At 41.3% G+C, this 19287-nt stretch overlaps 4 protein-coding genes across 5 annotated transcripts; 2 read left to right on the top strand and 2 right to left on the bottom strand.

Moving 5' to 3' along the window:
• Positions 1-528: 528 nt before the first annotated feature.
• Positions 529-14185, top strand: LOC115632895. 2 transcript variants are annotated; one of them, XM_030530185.1, is made up of 3 exons: positions 529-656; positions 7543-7837; positions 10690-14185. In XM_030530185.1, exons 2-3 carry the CDS (start codon positions 7695-7697, stop codon positions 13715-13717), a joined length of 3171 nt encoding a protein of 1056 aa, XP_030386045.1. In that variant the 5' UTR covers positions 529-656; positions 7543-7694; the 3' UTR covers positions 13718-14185. The 2 variants fall into 2 exon arrangements, with proteins under 2 accessions (XP_030386045.1, XP_030386046.1); XM_030530186.1 differs by lacking the exon at positions 529-656 and adding an exon at positions 4725-5018.
• On the bottom strand, positions 1029-2350 carry LOC115632896 (SH3 domain-containing protein C23A1.17). Its single transcript, XM_030530187.1, has one exon. The coding sequence runs from the start codon at positions 2325-2327 to the stop codon at positions 1029-1031; it is 1299 nt and encodes a 432-aa protein (XP_030386047.1). The 5' UTR covers positions 2328-2350.
• Positions 14186-14240: 55 nt separating the features above from the next.
• LOC115632377 (peroxisome biogenesis factor 10) lies at positions 14241-15375 on the bottom strand. Its single transcript, XM_030529498.1, has 2 exons — positions 15043-15375; positions 14241-14987 (listed from the first exon to the last, which is right to left on the bottom strand). The coding sequence occupies exons 1-2, from the start codon at positions 15313-15315 to the stop codon at positions 14358-14360; spliced, it is 903 nt and encodes a 300-aa protein (XP_030385358.1). The 5' UTR covers positions 15316-15375; the 3' UTR covers positions 14241-14357.
• A 204-nt stretch (positions 15376-15579) lies between these two features.
• LOC115632376 (RING finger protein 10) lies at positions 15580-18818 on the top strand. Its single transcript, XM_030529497.1, has 4 exons — positions 15580-16226; positions 16300-17823; positions 17884-18038; positions 18092-18818. The coding sequence occupies exons 1-4, from the start codon at positions 16136-16138 to the stop codon at positions 18569-18571; spliced, it is 2250 nt and encodes a 749-aa protein (XP_030385357.1). The 5' UTR covers positions 15580-16135; the 3' UTR covers positions 18572-18818.
• Positions 18819-19287: the final 469 nt, after the last annotated feature.

The raw sequence follows: 19287 nt of genomic DNA, 5'->3' as shown, positions 1-19287 counted from the left end.
TATAAATATACTGTATGTACTATCGAATATGAATAGCGCTGTTAAGCAAATGTGTGTCTTAGAATCAACGGAAATAGTGTTTTTTGTAAGTTGTATTTTGTGTATCCAAAAACTGGAAACCATGTCTTCTCAATATTGTGAAACAAAGGTAAATATATCCTACTAATTTTTGATAACGGCAGTATATCTAATATCAATTCATTTATTCAAAAGCTGATAGTATCAAGGTTGGTTTATTTCCAACTCTGAATGATTGCAATACGTGCCACAAGGTACTATAAATTCTCATACTATTTACTGACGAAAAGTTTTTCAAAAAAATGTTAAATACATTCACATTTCGTTCGGTACTACAAACGGCGATACTATCAATAAACGAACAAAAAAATAACGTTATCGATACTATAGTTCGTAACATCGATGCCTTCGACAACCCTATTGCTGCAGACGCCATTTTGCTTTTCACTACTTTTTTTTACTACTCATCAATTACTACACATTGATTTTGCTGTCCGTGTTGCGACGAAATTTGCATTTTCTCAACAATAAACAAAGGAAATTCTGAAAATAAATATAGATTTCGCCTCAAAACGAGCCTTTCTGTCTTTTGTGCTTGGTCCTAAATAAGTTGAGTTGCGTATTTATTGTTTGCATTGGTGAGTAAAAGTTCATTGAATAAAAATCCAAAGTACGTAGCGAAAAGAAAATAGTTTCACAACTTCGACGCCGCCACGCAGCGGCCGCATCACAACAACAAAACCATTAACCACGTTACATTTCGTAATTGAAATACAAAAAATAATTGAGGACAAAGTACAGTGCAACCCGAGCCTCAGATAAGCCACATAACTAGGCGCGTGGCATTGCATGCTCGCTGCTGCCATCGATTTTTCAGGCTGCGCTCTGTACTTGGAAGGCTTTTAATCAATACATACATATGTACACACATACATACAAGCATGTATGTAGTACTTAGGAAATTGCGAACACAACAAACAAATCTTAACCAAGAACAAAAGTACATTATTTTAATACTTTAAGCCGCGCGATCGAAATGTGTTCGGACGATTTTGGCCGCCGCCAATAAAGACATTTGGGCGATAAGCTGGTGGCTGTGAAGCGGGCAGCGGTGGTGGCGTTGGCGGACCGCGATTTATGCCCAAGCCGTTGTTCCGCAAACTAGGTGCCACATAAGGCCTCTGACTGGTCGAAATGCCATTAACAGGTCCCAAGGACTGCGCTGGTTGCTGCTGACTAGGCGGTAGTGGTGCTGGCGGCACATTCGAAGGCTGTGGAATGCCTTGTCCTGGCTGCTGGATTGGTGGCACTAACGAGTTCACTGATGAGTAATTTGGCTGCGATGGTGGCGGTGATTGCTGCGTTCCTTGCACCACAGTCTTCTTGGTCAGTGATGGTGCCAAATAGGGATGATTGCCACCACCCGTACCACTGCTATTGCTTTGGGGTATGTCGTAAGTGCGACCTGAGGGCGTTGTTACCGAAATGCTGTTGGGCGGCGGCAATGCACAAGGCTTGGAGTAGTCATAGCCATTTGGTAGGGCCTGCACATAATTGTCAAAATATTGCATAACTGCATGCATAGGCGTCGAGTAGTTGACGTTAATGAGGGATTCACGTGTACGCAGGCGTTTGCCGGATGTTACATTTATACTGCCGCTCTTGCTACCATTCACCGCGAGCGCCTGTAAGCGCAAAATATTAGCCTGCTTTATGTGTGGCAAGAGCTCTGCATCGCCTTTGATCTTCTCCACGGGTTCATCATTGGCTTCGTGCTGTTCACTGGCAGCAGGTGCAGGAACAGTTGCCGTCTCCGTCAACATCATCACCGATTTTGCCGTCGTCGTGCTCTCCAGCTCGGGTTGCTTGTCCCCCTTCTCCGCACTGTGCGCCACTGGCGTTCCAGCCTTGGCACTGCTGCTGCTGCTCGACTTTTTGCGGTTTACGAACTCAAAGAGATCGTCTATGTCTGGAACATCAGGCAACACACCATACGAATCAAAATTATCGCGAAAAGCGCTCGCCCACTCCTCGTTCTTATACAACTCGGGATTAATGGCAAACTTTTGCTGTTTATTGTCAGTTGTCGAGGCCTCGCCTATGTTTCCGCCCACACTCTTAATAACCGTGATGGTCTTGACGCGCGTGCCCTCCTTTGAGTCTATATTTGTGGCGGCATAACTCAAGCTGAGATCTCTTTTCGCCGGCTGTGTTCTCTCATTGTTGCCAACGCTCTGGGGATACTTGATACTGATTATGGTAGTGGCCTCTGCCTGCGTCCTAGAGCCTTCGAAGAGTAATAGAGCCATGGCTAGCACGGCCAACGACTGAAATATAAGGCAAAATGAATCACTAATTTAGTTTTGGCTTTATTATTTTAATTTATATACACTTTTCAATAAGAGATTTCCATTTTTTAATCATTTCTATCTATCAAACGAGTAATGTTGAACGTTTGATAACAAATGATATATGTTTACTTACATTTTAATTTCGAATGAGTCTTACAATATTTTAACCAAAAAATGATCGCTTAACCACTTCTAATGAATGCAATGTAATGAATTGAAAGGGGGAATCTTAAACGATTCAACTCAGGAGCCGCAAATGGGCTTAACCACATCGTAAAAGGACACATAACCTAAATATATCTTCATGTGAGCCTGGAACTAAACCACAGTCAACTGTTTGGGATTTCCAAAATTACCGTTAGCCAAAAAAAATCTGTTGATTGTTCTTGAATTATTGCAACATCAAAAATCATCCTTCGTCATGACAATGCTAGCTCACATCGATTAGGTAAAGCATCAAAACCAAGATTTCATGACCTGCCCATATCCATATCGACAAATACCTACATTTTTCCCCAACAATCAAGCAAGATGCGTGGAGAGCGTTTTACAACCTCTGTAAAACATGTTAAACGCGAATATTTCTATAATTTTTTCCTATTATTCCAGGAACTTTAACACCAGCAATTAGGAGTGAAAATTTGTGTTTCGTAGTACATAGGGCTAACGCTAACCTTGGGTAATTTCATTTTAACGAAATATCCTACATCTTCATATAGACGAAAAATCTTAATGGTTTGTTTTTAATCATCAACTTACTATTAATATGTATTAAGTTTCTTTTTCCTCAATATATATAAATTTTAGTATTCAATTGAGTCACTAAACGATATTTAATAAAATTGTTTTTTGTGACAACAACTTTTGAGCCTAACTTACGGACTATATTTTAAGAGCTTGACCCATTTCCTGCCCAGTAACGTTGGTCATTAAAAGTTTGATCATTAATATAATAATAATAATAATATAATTATTGCTTTTTTTAAGTGTAAACTTAAAAATCGTGATATTTATCTAAATATACAAGTTTATTGGGTGTGTAGATCATGCCGTTCCTTGATAACTTATTTTTGTGTATTTCGAAATTTTGGATTCTAGTAGTTTTCATTATTTTACGGTTTTTGTAGAGAAGCAAACAATAAACATTGAACGTCTTTCGCAAACTTTAATTTAAGTGCCTAAATTCGAAAAATAAACTTGTGGAAACTGACAGTTGTTTTTAAGAGCCTTGGTATATCCGTGTTTTCAAGTGTTTGAAAATCATGGGGTTTTATGATAGCCTTCGTCCGAGCTACGACTTTGCAAGTAGTCTGGTTCGCACACTGATTGGTAAACTCATTTCATTGGATATGCAATAAATATATATATATGTACAATTTTAAATATGCTCATTTAAATTTAATATTAAATTTAAAAAAAAAAATATATATATATACATAAATATATAGTTATTCGATAAATATATACGTGTAATCAGATTAAGCAGAAATATAATGCTTAAAGAAATTGTATAACTTCTGGGACTAAAATTTCTTTTTGGAAATATGAAACTAGTTTTGGAGAGCTCCACTTAAGGATATATTTTAATGAGCATTTTTTAATTTAAATTTAATATTAAATTTAAATGAGCATGTTTAAAATTGTTCAAAATCGTAGGTTTTTTAAACTTCAATGTCAAGTTTTCTGACTGGATTTTTAAAGAAAACTAAATGTAAAATTTAACTTAAGAAGTTATGGAATACTTCGATTAAGCTTTGAGCTGTTTGGAAGCCTAAAAGAAATCGTACGACTACGCAAAATGTACATAAAATCCAATTTATTTGTCTAAGTAAATCCCCATAAAAAATTGCATCCAGAGTGGGCGTCTTTGGTTTCAAAAGATAATGTGTGAATATCATTTTGGATCACTGTGCCAACAGTTAAAAATCTTGGCAGTTTGTTGCTTAACTGATTTTTGTTTGTTTTCACTCACAGTTTTCCAACTCATTTTGTTGCTGTACATATAAGTATATGCTCTATTTGTATTATTATTATCGTTTTATTTCTTGTGTTCGTTCAGCACATGCGCTAGCTGTCGGTTGGTTGTTTGGTTGGCGATGCCGACGGTAACGCGGTCAAATCTTTTGTAACTGCGGCCATTTGGCCAACAATGTCTTTTTATATAGCCAAGCGGAAGGAGCCTGGGGTTTCCTGAAGTGTATTTTGGCGCTAATCAGCTCGGGCATGTCGGCGACGTTAATGTCTTTGACACCAAAAACAAACAGACGGCGAAATGAAAACAGGCCGACCGACCGAATGGTGGTGGCCTCCTGCCACTACCTCCTGTCCGCCGTCCGTGTGTGTGTGTGTTGTTGTTGTTGTTGCAGTTATAGTTGTTTTTGTTGTGCCTGATCGACCAATCGTATTAAGCTGCATAATCGCTTTCCAATTACGTTCGAAATGATCAACGGGTTTTCGCGCATTTCTTTTTGCAGAAAGCAGTTTATGTTTCTTTCGCATGGATGCCAGCATTTTGGTAGCTAATTGAGTGCGTCTAATGAGGAAATCGAAACGCACTTTAAGCGCATTACAACAGCTGGCGGTTTCACGGCTCACTGCGGGCGTGTGAGTCCCCGTCGGGAAGGCACCCACTAGCATAGATTGTTTGCGGTAAGCTTTTTGCCACTGCCACCAACCTTCGTTGAAGGTTGCCTTTTGGGTAAGTGGGTAAGGGTGTTGCATGAGCATGAGATGTTGTGGGAACATCGTTAAAGACAAAACCTGGCAGCTGGTTGTGCTGCGCGAAAAGTCGCCAAAATATATTTTATATATCGTCTGCATCTAACAAAACCGGTTGCCTTATGCAACAGCATATGGAGCACTTGTTACCTGCCATTGTTCGACCAAAAGCAGCTATGGCGGAATGTTATGGGAATAAATGACCATTGATGAAATGGAATGCTTAGTATTTTACACCATATCATGGAAGATAAGATAATAATCAACACCTGACCCATCCTGCCATCCATTTGCGTCCATTCACCTTGTCGGGCTGGACCTTTAAAGTGCCATACAATTAATAAAGAAGAAAATATTAAAAATAAATAAAAGTTGTGCAAATGGGGGAATGTTTTCGAATGGGATTCATTTTAAACCGTTGGGCTAATTTTTTCTGAAACTACATTTTTTTCACAAATCGCTATAGAACTTAAACGAAAAAAATATTTAAAAAATCTCACAATCCTTTAATATAGCTGCATATTTTGATTCTCTTTATTTGCATAGATCAATGGATGCTTAAACCAAATCTTTTTCTTTTACTTTCCAAAATTGCTCACGTCTTAAAACAGTATCAGCAAAATCATAGGGACCACTAAAAAAATAAGAAACGTACTTATGTAACAATATGCATAACAACTTTCACTAAAAATGTGTTGATTAGATAAGCAAAACTTTGCCGAAAATGTTGTAGTTTAGAGATCTTTATTTATTTATTATTATTATAAATTCCTAGTGCTAAAAGAATGATTCTTATAAATTAATGCACTAGTCACAACAATTAAATTTCCTTAGGTATTATTAAAATTCAAGTGATTTGATTAGCCTACTTAACCTATTTATATAAGATACATTTTAGTTATACATACATTTAAAGTGTTTTTGGTTTTTTAATTTTTATTATTATTATATTATAATCATTATAAAAGTGTAAATGTATTAGTGTTTGTATTGTGCTCTTTACTTTATTTACATTTAGGTATTTTCTTGAAAGTGCGCATGAATTCTATTTCTAAAATGCGTTTCATTGCTGATTGTTTTTAAGCTATGCGGTAACTCGTTCCACAGACGAACAGCAAATATAAAAAAATGTTTTTCGGAGCAGGATAATCTATATCTTATGCAAAGAATATTATGTGTTCTTCTTGATGAGGTAAAAGAGATTTTGTCATACAAATAATTCGGCTCTTTTCGAGTAATGGTTCTATGCATAAAAATAATGTGCCCTAAGTTTAATACAAGAGCTGAGGGTCAGGTTAAAAATTTATTTGGCGTATACCGTTATGGGTTCTGCTGTTGCAATGCTGTTAAAGGCTACTTTTAATTTGGTCTGGCTTACGGCGTCACAGTTTCCGAATAATTCTACTCCATAAAATAATGAGGGTATCAAGTATGTCTTAGCAATAAGGAGCTTGAGTTTGGCTGGGAGGAAATGCTGCGTCAAAGAGAGAAACCTAAGAATGTATAGTGTTCTTCCTACAGCATTATTAACATGATTGTGCCATGATAGTGTCTCCTTAATGATTATCCCTAAATATTTTTGCCTGCCTTACGTATTCAATAGGTTCGTCTTTCAGTTGTAGTTTCTCTAGATTAAGTAAGTTAATTTTCTTTTTATAAATTACCAGGCATTTAGATTTTTTCGGATTGACTTCCAGACCATTTATACTCGCCTCATCAGATCATGTGTCTTGTTTCATCTACGTAATGGATTTTTACTAAAGATGCAATCCTAAAACTGTGAAAAATTGTTGATTTCTTTTTATACCCTGTACCCGTAGGGTAAAAAGGGTATATTAGGTTTGTGCAATGTAACATGCAGAAGGAAGCATCTTCGAGCCCATAAAGTATATATATTCTGAATCAGCATGACGAGAGAAATCGATCCAGAGATGTCCGTACGTCCGTCTGGATGAACGCAACGATCTCAGAAACTATAAAAGATGGAATAACCAAAGTTGGTATCCAGATTCTCCTAGGTCCGAGAAAGGACGAGTTTATTTTATTTTTTGGAATTTTCCACCCCTTCCTCCGCTACAGAATTTCGTCAATATCGTCAAAAGCTACGCTAACCAAACGTTGCACACATAATTTCTATATAATTATCTACTTTTGTTTTAAATTTCATCTAAATCGGTTAGTTCTAAGTTATTAGCGAAACAATTTCACTCCGGTACTACGCCCACAAGCTGCAGCATCAAATTCGCTCTTCTCCTTCCGAAAGTTTACCTGGGTACAGGGTATTTCACTGTCGGACTTGCTCGACTGTAGCGTTCTCTCTTGTTTCCATTTCTCTTATTCGATATTTTACGTACTTGCCTTTATCTGACAAATATGAACCACAGAAATGAACAAACTTTATAGATATTTAAGCATTGGTGGCACATTTTCCAAATACCTCTTCTTATCTTTACAGATGGAGCAACTTGCTTGAACTGACCCATGGAGTAGCCGAATTAATGAAGCTCTCACCATTTGCGGGCCACAGCTAATAGCAACAATCAAAATCAATCAGAAAGAAAGCAAAAACCAAATCATTTTACAAATAAATTGAATAAGTAGTTCAAGATGAGTGTGATTATTCGTTTGCAAAACTTGCCGTGGACGGCAAATGCGCGCGACATACGCAATTTCTTCACGGGCCTCTCGATTCCGGAGGGTGGTGTTCACATTATTGGCGGAGAAATGGGCGACGCATTCATCGCTTTCAGGTAGTTCTCTCTATAATTTTACAAATACATATATGTATGTTTGCAAGTATGTGTTAAGTTGAGTGCGGTAAGTGCAGAACACGGTAAAGTGGCTTCTAGCTTGCTTGCGGTGCAAAACCATAAACAAAAGAGTATTGCGAAAACCTCTACAAACATGCATGAACCAATTTTCAAAATAAAACTACTAATTTTCTTGAGACGAAAGATAGAAGGGCATGTCAAACACCGAATTTCCAATGGCAAAAACGTTGATATAATTTTAATTCCAATAGTTCAAATGAGAGAAATATGGTGTTGGAAACATACATATATCCATCATGTAGGGTCTTTGAGGCTCTGAAGCAGAGCTATGCCAGAACATGATGATCATTGGGGATCACATGTCCATTTCGTAAATATGAAAGGCTTTCGGAAATTTGTTGGATTCGATGCAGCTTTAGAATCTTGGTTCATGCGTTGTTCTTATATCTGTTGAAAGCGATCATTGGTCCGACGATATTTTTTATTTTGTTCTGAAAAGTCTGTAGGATTTACTCAACTGAATAAGTGCCTAGTTTAGTCCCTTTCTGACTCAAAGAAAGCCTTTACAAAACTAGCGAGCTCAGCTGATTAATTCACATAGGAAATCGCATCTAAATGAAATAAAACCGAATCTTACCTACTGAAATGGAACTCGATTCCCAGACTACGATTCAAAGTTTCTGTAAGTAAATGAATGAGGCGTTACATGTTTTTTTATGGAAGTAAATTATTGTAAATGATATGCCAGAGGCTTTTGCATTTCACGCGCAAGTGAAGAACCATGAATTAAAAAGCCTATTTTAACACACTAATTGGTGGTAAAAACTGACAATAAACATACCTGAACAGTGCTGTGTGCGGAAATGTTTACAGGCTCGTATCTGTTGCAACTTTGGTAAGCTAATTCAGTCAGCTCGGATCTCTGAGCACACATTTCAAATATGAACTGAGATAAAAGTTGCTCTACAGTTCTCGCTACGTGCCACTAGATTTTAAGCAGGGTTGCCAATTGCTTTTTTTACCACCTGTTGTGGAGCCTGAATGAGACAAGGCCAATTGCAAACTGTTCAATTAGCTCGAGCTTGCATGTTTTTCAAGTGGCTACTATGTCGGTTCATATTCTTGCCAGCATTCCATTTCCCAGAAGTTATCGGTATTTTTTGTGAATTTGAAAATGAATTTCGAGCTCAAGGCGATCAATTGCAAATATTCGTTATGTAGGATGCAATCAAATTCAAGGATATACATTATCGTTTTGCTGGTGATATATTGTTGTATTGTATAAATATTGGGATTTTAAATGTGGCATATCACATATGCATATGTATAAGCGTGCGTTTCAGATTTTATTCATGATACAGTTAAAGTACTATCCATATGGGTGTGAGTCCTGCAATTATTTTTTGTGTGTTACCATGCGTACATTCAGATTCTAGAAAACAAATCTATATAGTATGTGCTAAACTGTTGCCACAATTTGCTCATCGAAACATCATAATGGTAAATGTACCTATTTTCAGTTGTCAAGTATCAAAAGGCTACATCTCAGGATCTCTAATTTTTACAAATAAAAGCTAAATCGAATACTATTGAGCCTGTTAACGGGATTAAGAAATGTGTTGACCATACGAAATTTTGGTCTCGGTTTTTAGCTATTGATTACACCATTTTTCTTAAGATCTTGTATTTTTACAAATAAAAGCTATATCAAATCATATTGGACCTTTTAACGGGATTAAGAAATGTGTTGACTCAATGCGAAATTTTGGTCTCGGTTTTTAGCTATTGGCCAAATTTATGAATGTGCAAATTGAGTGCGAAATGCTTGACTCAGTTTCGAGCTATTGCCCAAAACTGTGTTAAATTGTGAATTTTGGTATATTAGAGATTTTATAGAGCGAGCAACCATGACTCTATTCGAAGATATAGGTACAGTCGACTCTCGGTAATTCAAACCTGCGATAATTCGAACCTCTCTATAATTCAAAGTTTTCACGAATTCCTTACAAAATCTCTTTATATTTCGAACTGAATATAAATATAAAAATACATTTTTATGCACTTGGTAATCCGATCGAAAAAATCTACTAAACTTATCGGCATCCAACACTCGAGGATTCAAAGTTGCACAGAGAAAGAGGCGGACGGATTGTATGTATGTAAGTACATTTTGCTACAAGTTCAAACTTGTATCAACGTGCCGATGCTAGCCCCGCCTGCGCATCTAACGGTCACCGCTCAAGATCCGCCCGGGTAACAGTTTTTTTATTATTAGTTTGGCTATTTGACACACACTTCAAACAAATTAGTTTAGTTATTATTGAGTTACTGTTTCGAACCATTTGATATTTCAAACTCTCGATAATTCGTAATATTTTAAGAATTCCTCGAGTTTCAAATTAACGAGAGTCGACATGAAGTGCTTAGTAGTATGGCAAAAATAATACATTTTTTCATAGACGAATTCAATCACATGCAGATATGTACATGCATCGTGATGCTAATGGTCGTTTTTATTTCAGCGACCTGAAAACTATTATTTATGATGTATGTTGATTAAAGCATTCTTGTTTTTCAACATATTTGGAAAATTACATGCTTTACCTAAAGATGTTCAGAACGATCTGTTTCATAGGTTATTCAGGCCCGTTTTTCAGGTTCGATAGAAGTCTTTTTTTTTGCATTTTCATTTTCTACGTACACAGCACTCATTATTTGAAAGCAAGAGTTTTACTGTTCTGTGCTATATTCCTTTGCTATCGTTATTTAACGTTTGCGGCTATAAACATTTCTTCAATTTGTTTTTATTTTTTTCCTGTAAATACCATCAGTACGGACGAGGATGCCCGCTGCGCCATGCTAAAGGATCGCGAAAAGTTAATGGAGGTACAGGTGCGATTGTTGCTCTCATCTCGAGCCGAAATGCAAAAGGTTATTGAGACGGCGCGTAAGAAGGCTAGTGTGCCGACTCCCATAACTGTGGCTGCCGCCGCTCCTGCGGCTCTACCACAGGCCCCACAGCCGCCGGTCATCGGTGGCTTGAATAGTTTTCTGCCGCAGAACAGCAAACAGGCGCCCCAGCCCTCATATTTGGCCGCCTATCAGCAGCAGGCCGGTGTAAAGCTATCGGATGTCATCATTGTTGGTTCCAAGTCACCTGAACGTGGACGGCACGGCCGCAGTGGCCGTCAACGCGGTCGCAGCCGTAGCCGCAGTCTCAGTCGCAGCCGCTCCTCCAGCTCTGATGACAGCTTCGATAGTAGGGACCGCGAGCGCGCACGTAAGCGTCGCTCCGATCGTGCCGATAGCAGAGAACGGGTGGCAAAGTCGCAGTCCAATATAATGCCCTGGGCTCTGGGTAGCACTCCGACTACAGTAACGACCGGTGTGGATCCGCTGGCGGCGCTGAAAATGACAACTGCGGGGGGTGGTGTTGGTTTGCAGGGACTCTCGCCACTCCAGCCGGTGGTGTTGCCAAGCTATACTACCAACACCACCACCAACAATTACAATCTAAGTGTGGGCAGCAATGCTGGCGCCACCCTGCCACTTCCCATGCTGGCGGCACTGAAGGCAGTGGCTACCGGTGGTGTCAGTAGCGGCGATGCCATTACAGCTCAAGTCCCTGGTGTCGGCCTAAAGCCGGCCGCGAGCCTCTACCCAACATTATCGGAGCCACAGAAGTCAGGAGCGGTGGCTGCCACGGCCCCCGCAGTCAGCACTCAAGAGCCAATTGCCTTTGCCAATGTGAATCCATATGCCCAGATGTATCCGCAGCTGTTCCAACAGCAGCAACTGCTGCTCCAACAACAGTCCTCGCCCAAGGCATCAGCTAGTGTGCCTGCTTCTCAGACCAATTGTCCCACCGCCGAGACCTGTTATGTGAAGATCAGTGGCATGTGTCCAAGCACTACATACAGCGATTTGCGCAAATACTTTGCTGGCCTCTATATACCACACAACGGGATTCGCTTTTGCAACCCGAATGGAGCACGCTCGGGCGTCGCCTACATAGAGTTTTCGAGGGTTTCGAGTGCCCAGAAGGCGTTGGCTCGCAATAATACCATGTTCCGGGATCGCCAGGTCCAAATAGTGCCCGTCAGTGATGATGAATTCGAGCAGGCAGAGTCGCGCAGCAATAGTGGTGGTGCTGGCCATATTAGCAGCGGTGGTGAAGGCAGCCATAATAGATCTCCTATCGCCGACACGCCTAGCAATGTACTCTATGTGGAGGATTTGCCACAGCTTACCACCGAGCAGGACATCATGAAAATGTTCTCAGCCACATACAGCATTGTGGACATCCTGCTGGCGCCTAGTCCCAACAATCGACGCGAATTTGTCGCTTTTGTGCTGTTCGCGCGTGAAAATGAGGCGCGCTCTGCGCTAGAGGACACCGGATGTCATTATATTGGATTCCGGCGATTGCGTGTACGCGCCAGCTCCTCCACCGAAATGCAGAGTGCCAAGGAGAAGCTGCGACGTGCCAATGAGCAGTTGCTCAAGGAGGAACAGCTCATGGAGGAGAAGGCCAATGAGTTGTTGGCTCAGGCCAACAATAGCTCGGATGCCGTCTCCTCCATCAATGGAATCTCAACAGGAGCCAAATATAATGCAGATCCTCGTCGACGTGCCGACAGACAACGGGATCGGGAATCGAATGAATCCAAAGCGTCAATGCAGTCAAATGCTCCTCCAGCTGTCATGCCAATGAACTCAGTTCCACCATTTGTCAATAATAATCTCCAAAATGGTGGCATGCCTCCTTTCGGCATGAATTCCCCCACGGGAATTGGCAATCATGACCCCTTTGCCGTGAATTTCAATCACAATAACCACAATCAAGGACCCAGCAATGGACCATTCCAAAACAACAACAACAACAATGGGCCATTCCAAAGCAACAACAACAATGGTCCATTCCACAACAATTACAACAACAACAATGGTTCAATGGACAACAATGGACAGCTCCGTCGACGCGGCGATGAGGACCACTTTGTTCGCGTCCACAATTGTGAGTATGGCACTCGCATCAACGATCTGGGTGAGTTCTTTATGACTGAAAATTTAAACATCGTGCACATTGAAATGCTCTACAATGAGCGCAACATGCCGGCCGGTGAGTTCCTGGTGGAGTTCGCGGACAGCCAAAATGCGAAGACAGCTATTCGTGAGTTCCACAATCGACGCTTTCGCGGACGCGGCCTCCGGGTCGTTCACATAACACCACAGGAGATTGCTGATCGGCTGCGCAAACCGTTCATGGACTATGTGCCGGGTGGCAATGGCCCCAGACAGAGCGATATCCCCTCCTCCACACAACAACAGCCACAGCAGCAACAACAAGAAAAGCAGCCGCAACAGAGCCGCCGTCGCGGTCCCAGTCGCTTCGATGATGCCAGCAATCGCTCAAATAATAATGAAGACAACGACAATGCCAAGCAACCTCCACAGAATCCCTTCAATCCCTTCGCAAAGCGTCCAGTGGAGGATGCTCCCGCGCTAGGTACTGCGGATATCATCGTTCCAGCGGCCTTATGTGGTGGTGGTGGTGGTGCTGCTGCTGCTGTTTCGAGTCCTCCCCTTGATGATGGTATACCCGATAAATTTGATCGTCCTGGCTGCGTGGTCGCCATGCGTAATGTGCCTTTCAAGGCCGACCTGAAGGACATTTTGCGCTTCTTCAGCGACTACAAGCTCAGTCCCCACGATATTATACGTCGCTTCAATGATGAGGGCAAACCAACTGGAGATGCCCGCGTCGCTTTCGAGTCACCAGCCGAGGCGAGATCAGCATTTGAATCCCGACGCCGTCGACAAATATTCAATCGTAATGTATATCTGGAGATCATTTAAGATCTTTTTACCTCTCTATAGACTCTAAATATTTTAAGTTACGCTACAATTGTAAATATACATATATACACACACCTCTCACAGAGGTCCACACTCGATAGATGAGTTGAAAGTTTGACGACAAGGCTCTGAGTACTGTCGCTATATATCCAAAGCTTAAAAATATCAGACCCACATTTAATTAATACAAAAAATTCCCTATTTTCAAGCGATGAAATAGGGAATCCACACCTGTTAATAGTTAAGCTAAGAATTGGTTTAATTTAAAATATGTTGGACTTTTATGGTACTCCTCTTAGTAGAGATGTTAACAATTGTATGTACAAGAATAATTCCAACAGATAAAGATCCACCTAAGAATATATAAATACTATATGATTATCTTATGCTAAAAATAATCTAGAATTTCCTTAATTTTATTTATAAGTCTTTTTAAAATTGCAAACCACTCTGTTTAGCCGTACATTGTTAGTGAACTATTATAAGCTTGCCTTGTACGCTTTGTTGCAAAAATATTTGTATATAAATGATATAAATAAATTCATTTATTAAACCTGAAAATGTAATTCAGTTTTAATTAATTGGTATGTACAAGTATGAACCTTAAATATGAAAAACATTCAGGGCCAAATGGGGGCCCTTAGGCAAAATTCTGCAGTTGTATGACTTGGGACTTTTTTAGAGTCTCCCTACACAAGGGACACTCTTCACGTTCGTCCAGCCAGTCTAGCAGGCAACTCCAGCAGAAGAGATGTCCGCACGGTGTGAGGCTGGTATTACATCGAACTTCCAGGCACAAAATACACTGTGGAGCATTCGCTACCGGCTTCGAATTTGAGCTTTCGGCGCGCTGAAGAAAACGCTTGCTGCTCTGCTTGAGGGCTTCCAGTTGGTGACGTTTGTGCTCTTTCCATGCATCCCAGCTGCTAATGGCCAGCGATACGCTGACCTGTAGGAATGTAATGATGCCCAGAATCTTGTATCCGTACAGCGAGAATTCCGGCTGCAGCCAATGTCGTATGAGCACGTAATTAATACCCGTAACACGCTTGGATAGCTGATATCTGCCGGCTTTCAGATAGAAGAGGGATTTGTGCAGGGCCTTTATGTAACTGGGAGAATGGTGCAGTTGCCGTATCAATTTCTGCAGTTGCTGCTTTGCCTCCGGCACAATTTCCTCATGATGGGCTACATAGAGCTCCAGTTTTTGCAATAAGCGGACGAACAGCGCATCACCACCGAACTCCAACACAATAGCCAGCAGTTGTAACTAAAATGAATACAATTTTCAAAAGGAACTTTAAGGAACCGCAGAAAGTGCTCACCACTCGACTGGGTATCTGCTTAAATTCGCCATCAACCTGTATAATGCCCGTATACTCCTCGCCAAGGGTCTGTAGATTGTTTAGCGACGCAAAACCATGGTAGCTGAGCTCCGCTAGCAGCTTGCACAGCTGATTGTACTTTATCCAGTTCCGCGGCCCGCTTAGACGCAGTACGTCCGACAAATCCTCGGCAAGTTCATTCGTATAACGAGCATCCTTCTGAACCGAGCGCACAATTTCTGGCTGGCGGGCGCGTGCGTTACGAAAATTCATATCGAGTGCAGTTTTACAGATATTTTATTACATTATCCGATGCCAATGTTTATTCAACGGACATCGCCAGTTCAAAGTGCGCGAGATAAACAAATCGGCCACTAAACAGCTGATACGGTTTGATAACTCATTGTTATCGTTATCGGTATTTTAGTGCAACACTGCACACTCAAAAAAGTACTCGGTACTCATAGTCAGCCATTTGTATAGTCAGCACGAATGCCGATTTTCCCAATCCGAGTGATTTTTTGGTTTTTATATCAAAATTAGTTGCTTTCAAAACAAACTAAATAAGTTACACAGGACTTGTGACTGTTTATTTTTCAGAGCGCGTGTTTTTGGCCATCTAATTTTGAGCCTCTGTGCATATTTTTGCGTTTTTCCCAAAGGTTTCGACTGTCGGCCTTGCCCACGACTGCGCACCAATACATACCAAAAAAAGTGAAAAAGTAACAAGCATAGAAGCGTAGAAAATAAAGAGAGCGAATCGGTGTCTATTCGGCGATCAAAGTCTCTGAAGAGATCACTTTAAAAGTACTTATACAGTACATTTGCGATTTTTGCATTCTGCATTAAAAAATTGCATTGAAATTTTTTTCGAAATTTTACGCAAGTATTATTTCTGGATATTTTGTTGATAATCATGGCTCAGTAAAGATGAATCCTCAACGAGTAAATATCGCGCAACGCACTCCGTGTGGAGACAAACGCGACAGCAAGCCTGAGACGCAAATTGCTAGAAATTTGCAGACAACATCCCCACCACCCCCTGCAGTCAGCATACTCACTGATTCCCTAAACATTAACAACAACAATAATAATGGACAGCAACAAGAAACAGCAGCAACAATCTCATCATGCCCGATCTACCAAATCGTGTGCGCCTGCTGAAGCCAACCGCAAATCAAGTGGTGAGTGACACCAAACGAATTATATTTATTGGCAGTCTATATACATACATATGTATTTATATCTCTTCTGCAGAATTGTATGCCAATAAATCGCGGCACTCGCGTCGTCGTGAACAGATTCCTACACCACGCAACGAACAACAACAACAGCAACAACAAACAGGCAAGCTACGTCCCAATGTGGACAAAAGGCCACGTGCACGTGGCGGTGGTAACTATCAAGGACAAGGCGGCAGTGGCAATGGGTATGCCGATGAATTGTCCTCTTCCGGTGGCGCTGCATGCACCGGTGACGATAACGCTGATGGCAGCGCCGGACTAGCAGCATCGGGTGTGAACTACTCTCGTGGTAGCTATGACTATGGAAGCAAGAAACAAAATTTGAATCACTTGCTAAACTTTCACTGCGTGCCGCGTGAGTCGTCGGACTTTGGCACTGGACATGGCATACGAACTCACTACCACCACCACAACCATCAGGGTGGCGCATCGCGGAAAATGCCGCGCTACAACAAGGAGCAGTTTTTGCAGGCAAACTTTCAGTTTGTCATACGTGCTGGGGCAAAGGCTCAAGTGAATGGCTCCCCAGACACGCTCATTGATTGGAACTTCATTGAACAGATTAATATACAGACTACAGAGGAGCCTCAATGTCCCATCTGCTTGTACCCGCCGGTGGCGGCTCAATTGACGCGCTGTGGTCACGCGTACTGCTGGCCCTGTCTGCTTCATTATCTATCGTTAAGCGACAAGAGCTGGCGCAAGTGTCCTATTTGTTATGATGCTATACATGCGAGCGATCTGAAGAGCTGCACCATTGAGCAGCAGCGTGCGATGAATGTTAATGATCGTATAACGTTTCAGCTGATGCAACGACGCAAGGGTTCCATGTATATTGAACACTATAGCGGCGCCGCAATGCTCGAAACACAGGAACGCTTTCCTCTACTCAGCTCGTACAATGAGGTCAAGCGCTACTCCAAGTTTTTGATTGCGAAAAGACCGGATATTGCAGCAATCATTGAAAGAGAACGTCGCGAACTATTGGCCGAATCAGATGAGTCGTGCCCAGAGCATATTTTCATACAGCAAGCGCTGTTGACATTGAACGAACGTCGCGACAAACTGGGCCTAGCTCTGCCTGAACCAAAAGAGGAGGAGGAGGAAGTTGAAGGAAAGCCAGAAAAAGAGCTCGAGAAAGATTTGCCGAAAACTGTAAGCGACACCAACAGCGCAGACAATGAGAATGATGAGGATGCTTCTGTCTGCTCTGGAGACGCCTCTAGCAGCACTGGTACCGTTACTGGGACGCTGAGCAACAGCAAATTCTACTACTTCTACCAGTCGAGCGATGGACAAAACATTTATTTGCATCCACTCAACGTGAAGATGCTGCAGGCCTGCTACGGCACCCTGGATCAGGCACCCTTGCTGATTGATGCGCAGATTTTGCAGAAGGAGCACCACTCCATGGATGAGGACCATCGTCGAAAGTTCACGTGTCTGGGCCATTTGCCTCTCACATGCCAATTCGCAGTCGTGGAGGTGGACTTGCAACCGCCCATTGTCCCTTGCAGCATACTCAAGCTTTTTAAGGGTAATTCATTCTTTAAAATTGCTTCCAATTGTATTTCTAACAATGACTTCTAATGTACAGAGGATTTGTTGCATCGCAAGTTGGAAAGGCAGCGCCGCCACCGCGAGGAGTTGAAACGGGAGCAGCACATCAATGATCTTAACGATCGCCAGATGGGGAAACTAATAGCTAGTGCGGCCAATCTAGATTTGAGCTCAGCTCATGAGTTTCCCACGGTATGCCTGAAGTGCTGGTCAGGTTTCGTAATCTGAACGCTTCTTCTTTGCAGTGCGGCTTTGATGAGGCATTGCCTCCACTCGGCAGTGCCTACCCTGTGCCCATTTCCCATGACAAGGGCACACATTACGCTAGCGTGGCTGTGGCCGCCAATAGTCCCAAGAAGGAGGAACTATGGCCCGAACTGACATCAACAGGCTCTCGTAAGAGCCCACCCGAATTCAACATTGGCGCCTGGGGACGAGCAGTGCCCCCCACAAAAACGGCAACTCCAGCCGCCTCCGCCACTGTAGCCCAACGTGCCGCAGCCAATGCGGACAGCGAACTCACCGATGTGGGTCACTTTGCTTTGGGCGATGTCCTTGTCGGAGCCTTGGATCGACAGCAGAAGGCTCAGCAGCGTTCAGGTGGTGCTGGTGGCGCCAAATCCAATGCCACTTCTGGCGCCGATGGGAACAATAAGAAGCAAAAGAAAGCGAAGCCCAAAAAAATGGTCCCACTCTTTGCCGTGGGTATGAATAGAGCTCCATAGGTATAGCTCAACAGCGATAATAAATAACATTTGATTTTGGTTCCCTGTTAAGTAAAGCGCCCTGGCCGCGAGATCATACATGAATTTTTCGTTATTTACAAAATACCGTTGGATGTGTTTTTTCAATGTAGGGGATTTGAAAAATCATCAATGCATTACTTAATCAATAATCATCATTATATGACTACATATATAACTATGTTTATCCAAACTATATTAAACAAATAAAGCGCGTTTGCAAAACAAACTTTCTTGTGTTTGTTAATCTCAATATAAAATATTTAAAGAGCAATAAAGGGACTGGTTGAATGGACAAACAAGCTTCAAGAAGAAAGAAAAAGTTAATAGATTGATACTTAAAGGATTCCTTCTGTCAGCGGATTAAAACAATTGAAACCAAATTTTGTAAAGCACACAATCTTTGTTTATTTTATTCATTATAAAATGCGTGCACAGCATGGTTTTCTTTTATATTAAATGTATTTTTCCAAAAATGGTTTTCTTCAACAAAGAAGCACTTGCAATAATAATTTAAGTTCTATTTTCGAATGTGGTTCTCTTCGTGTTAACTTAGTTTAATTTTGCAAAATAAATTATTATACATACATACATCCATGTTATATATTCAGATACCATATATAAATATCTGTATAATTTTCTGCTTTGTAAAATAATTGCCACAGAGCAGCGCACACATTCTCTTTAAACCTTAATAC

The sequence above is a fragment of the Scaptodrosophila lebanonensis genome, unplaced genomic scaffold (genome assembly GCF_003285725.1).
Source record: "Scaptodrosophila lebanonensis strain 11010-0011.00,11010-0021.00 unplaced genomic scaffold, SlebRS2 tig00001415-arrow-pilon, whole genome shotgun sequence".
Classification (NCBI taxonomy): Eukaryota; Metazoa; Arthropoda; class Insecta; order Diptera; family Drosophilidae; genus Scaptodrosophila; species Scaptodrosophila lebanonensis.
This window is presented reverse-complemented; position numbering and strand designations above follow the sequence as displayed.

Bases quoted from the DNA above. Each gene is read 5' to 3' on its own strand.
- LOC115632895 (XM_030530185.1), top strand. From the start codon at position 7,695: ATGAGTGTGATTATTCGTTTGCAAAACTTGCCGTGGACGGCAAATGCG. The intron at 7,838-10,689 runs GTAGTTCTCTCT...AAATACCATCAG, and splicing joins GACGCATTCATCGCTTTCAG to TACGGACGAGGATGCCCGCT.
- LOC115632376 (XM_030529497.1), top strand. From the start codon at position 16,136: ATGGACAGCAACAAGAAACAGCAGCAACAATCTCATCATGCCCGATCT. The intron at 16,227-16,299 runs GTGAGTGACACC...TCTCTTCTGCAG, and splicing joins AGCCAACCGCAAATCAAGTG to AATTGTATGCCAATAAATCG. The intron at 18,039-18,091 runs GTATGCCTGAAG...TCTTCTTTGCAG, and splicing joins CAGCTCATGAGTTTCCCACG to TGCGGCTTTGATGAGGCATT.
- LOC115632896 (XM_030530187.1), bottom strand. From the start codon at position 2,327: ATGGCTCTATTACTCTTCGAAGGCTCTAGGACGCAGGCAGAGGCCACT.
- LOC115632377 (XM_030529498.1), bottom strand. From the start codon at position 15,315: ATGAATTTTCGTAACGCACGCGCCCGCCAGCCAGAAATTGTGCGCTCG. The intron at 14,988-15,042 runs GTGAGCACTTTC...TATTCATTTTAG, and splicing joins AGCAGATACCCAGTCGAGTG to TTACAACTGCTGGCTATTGT.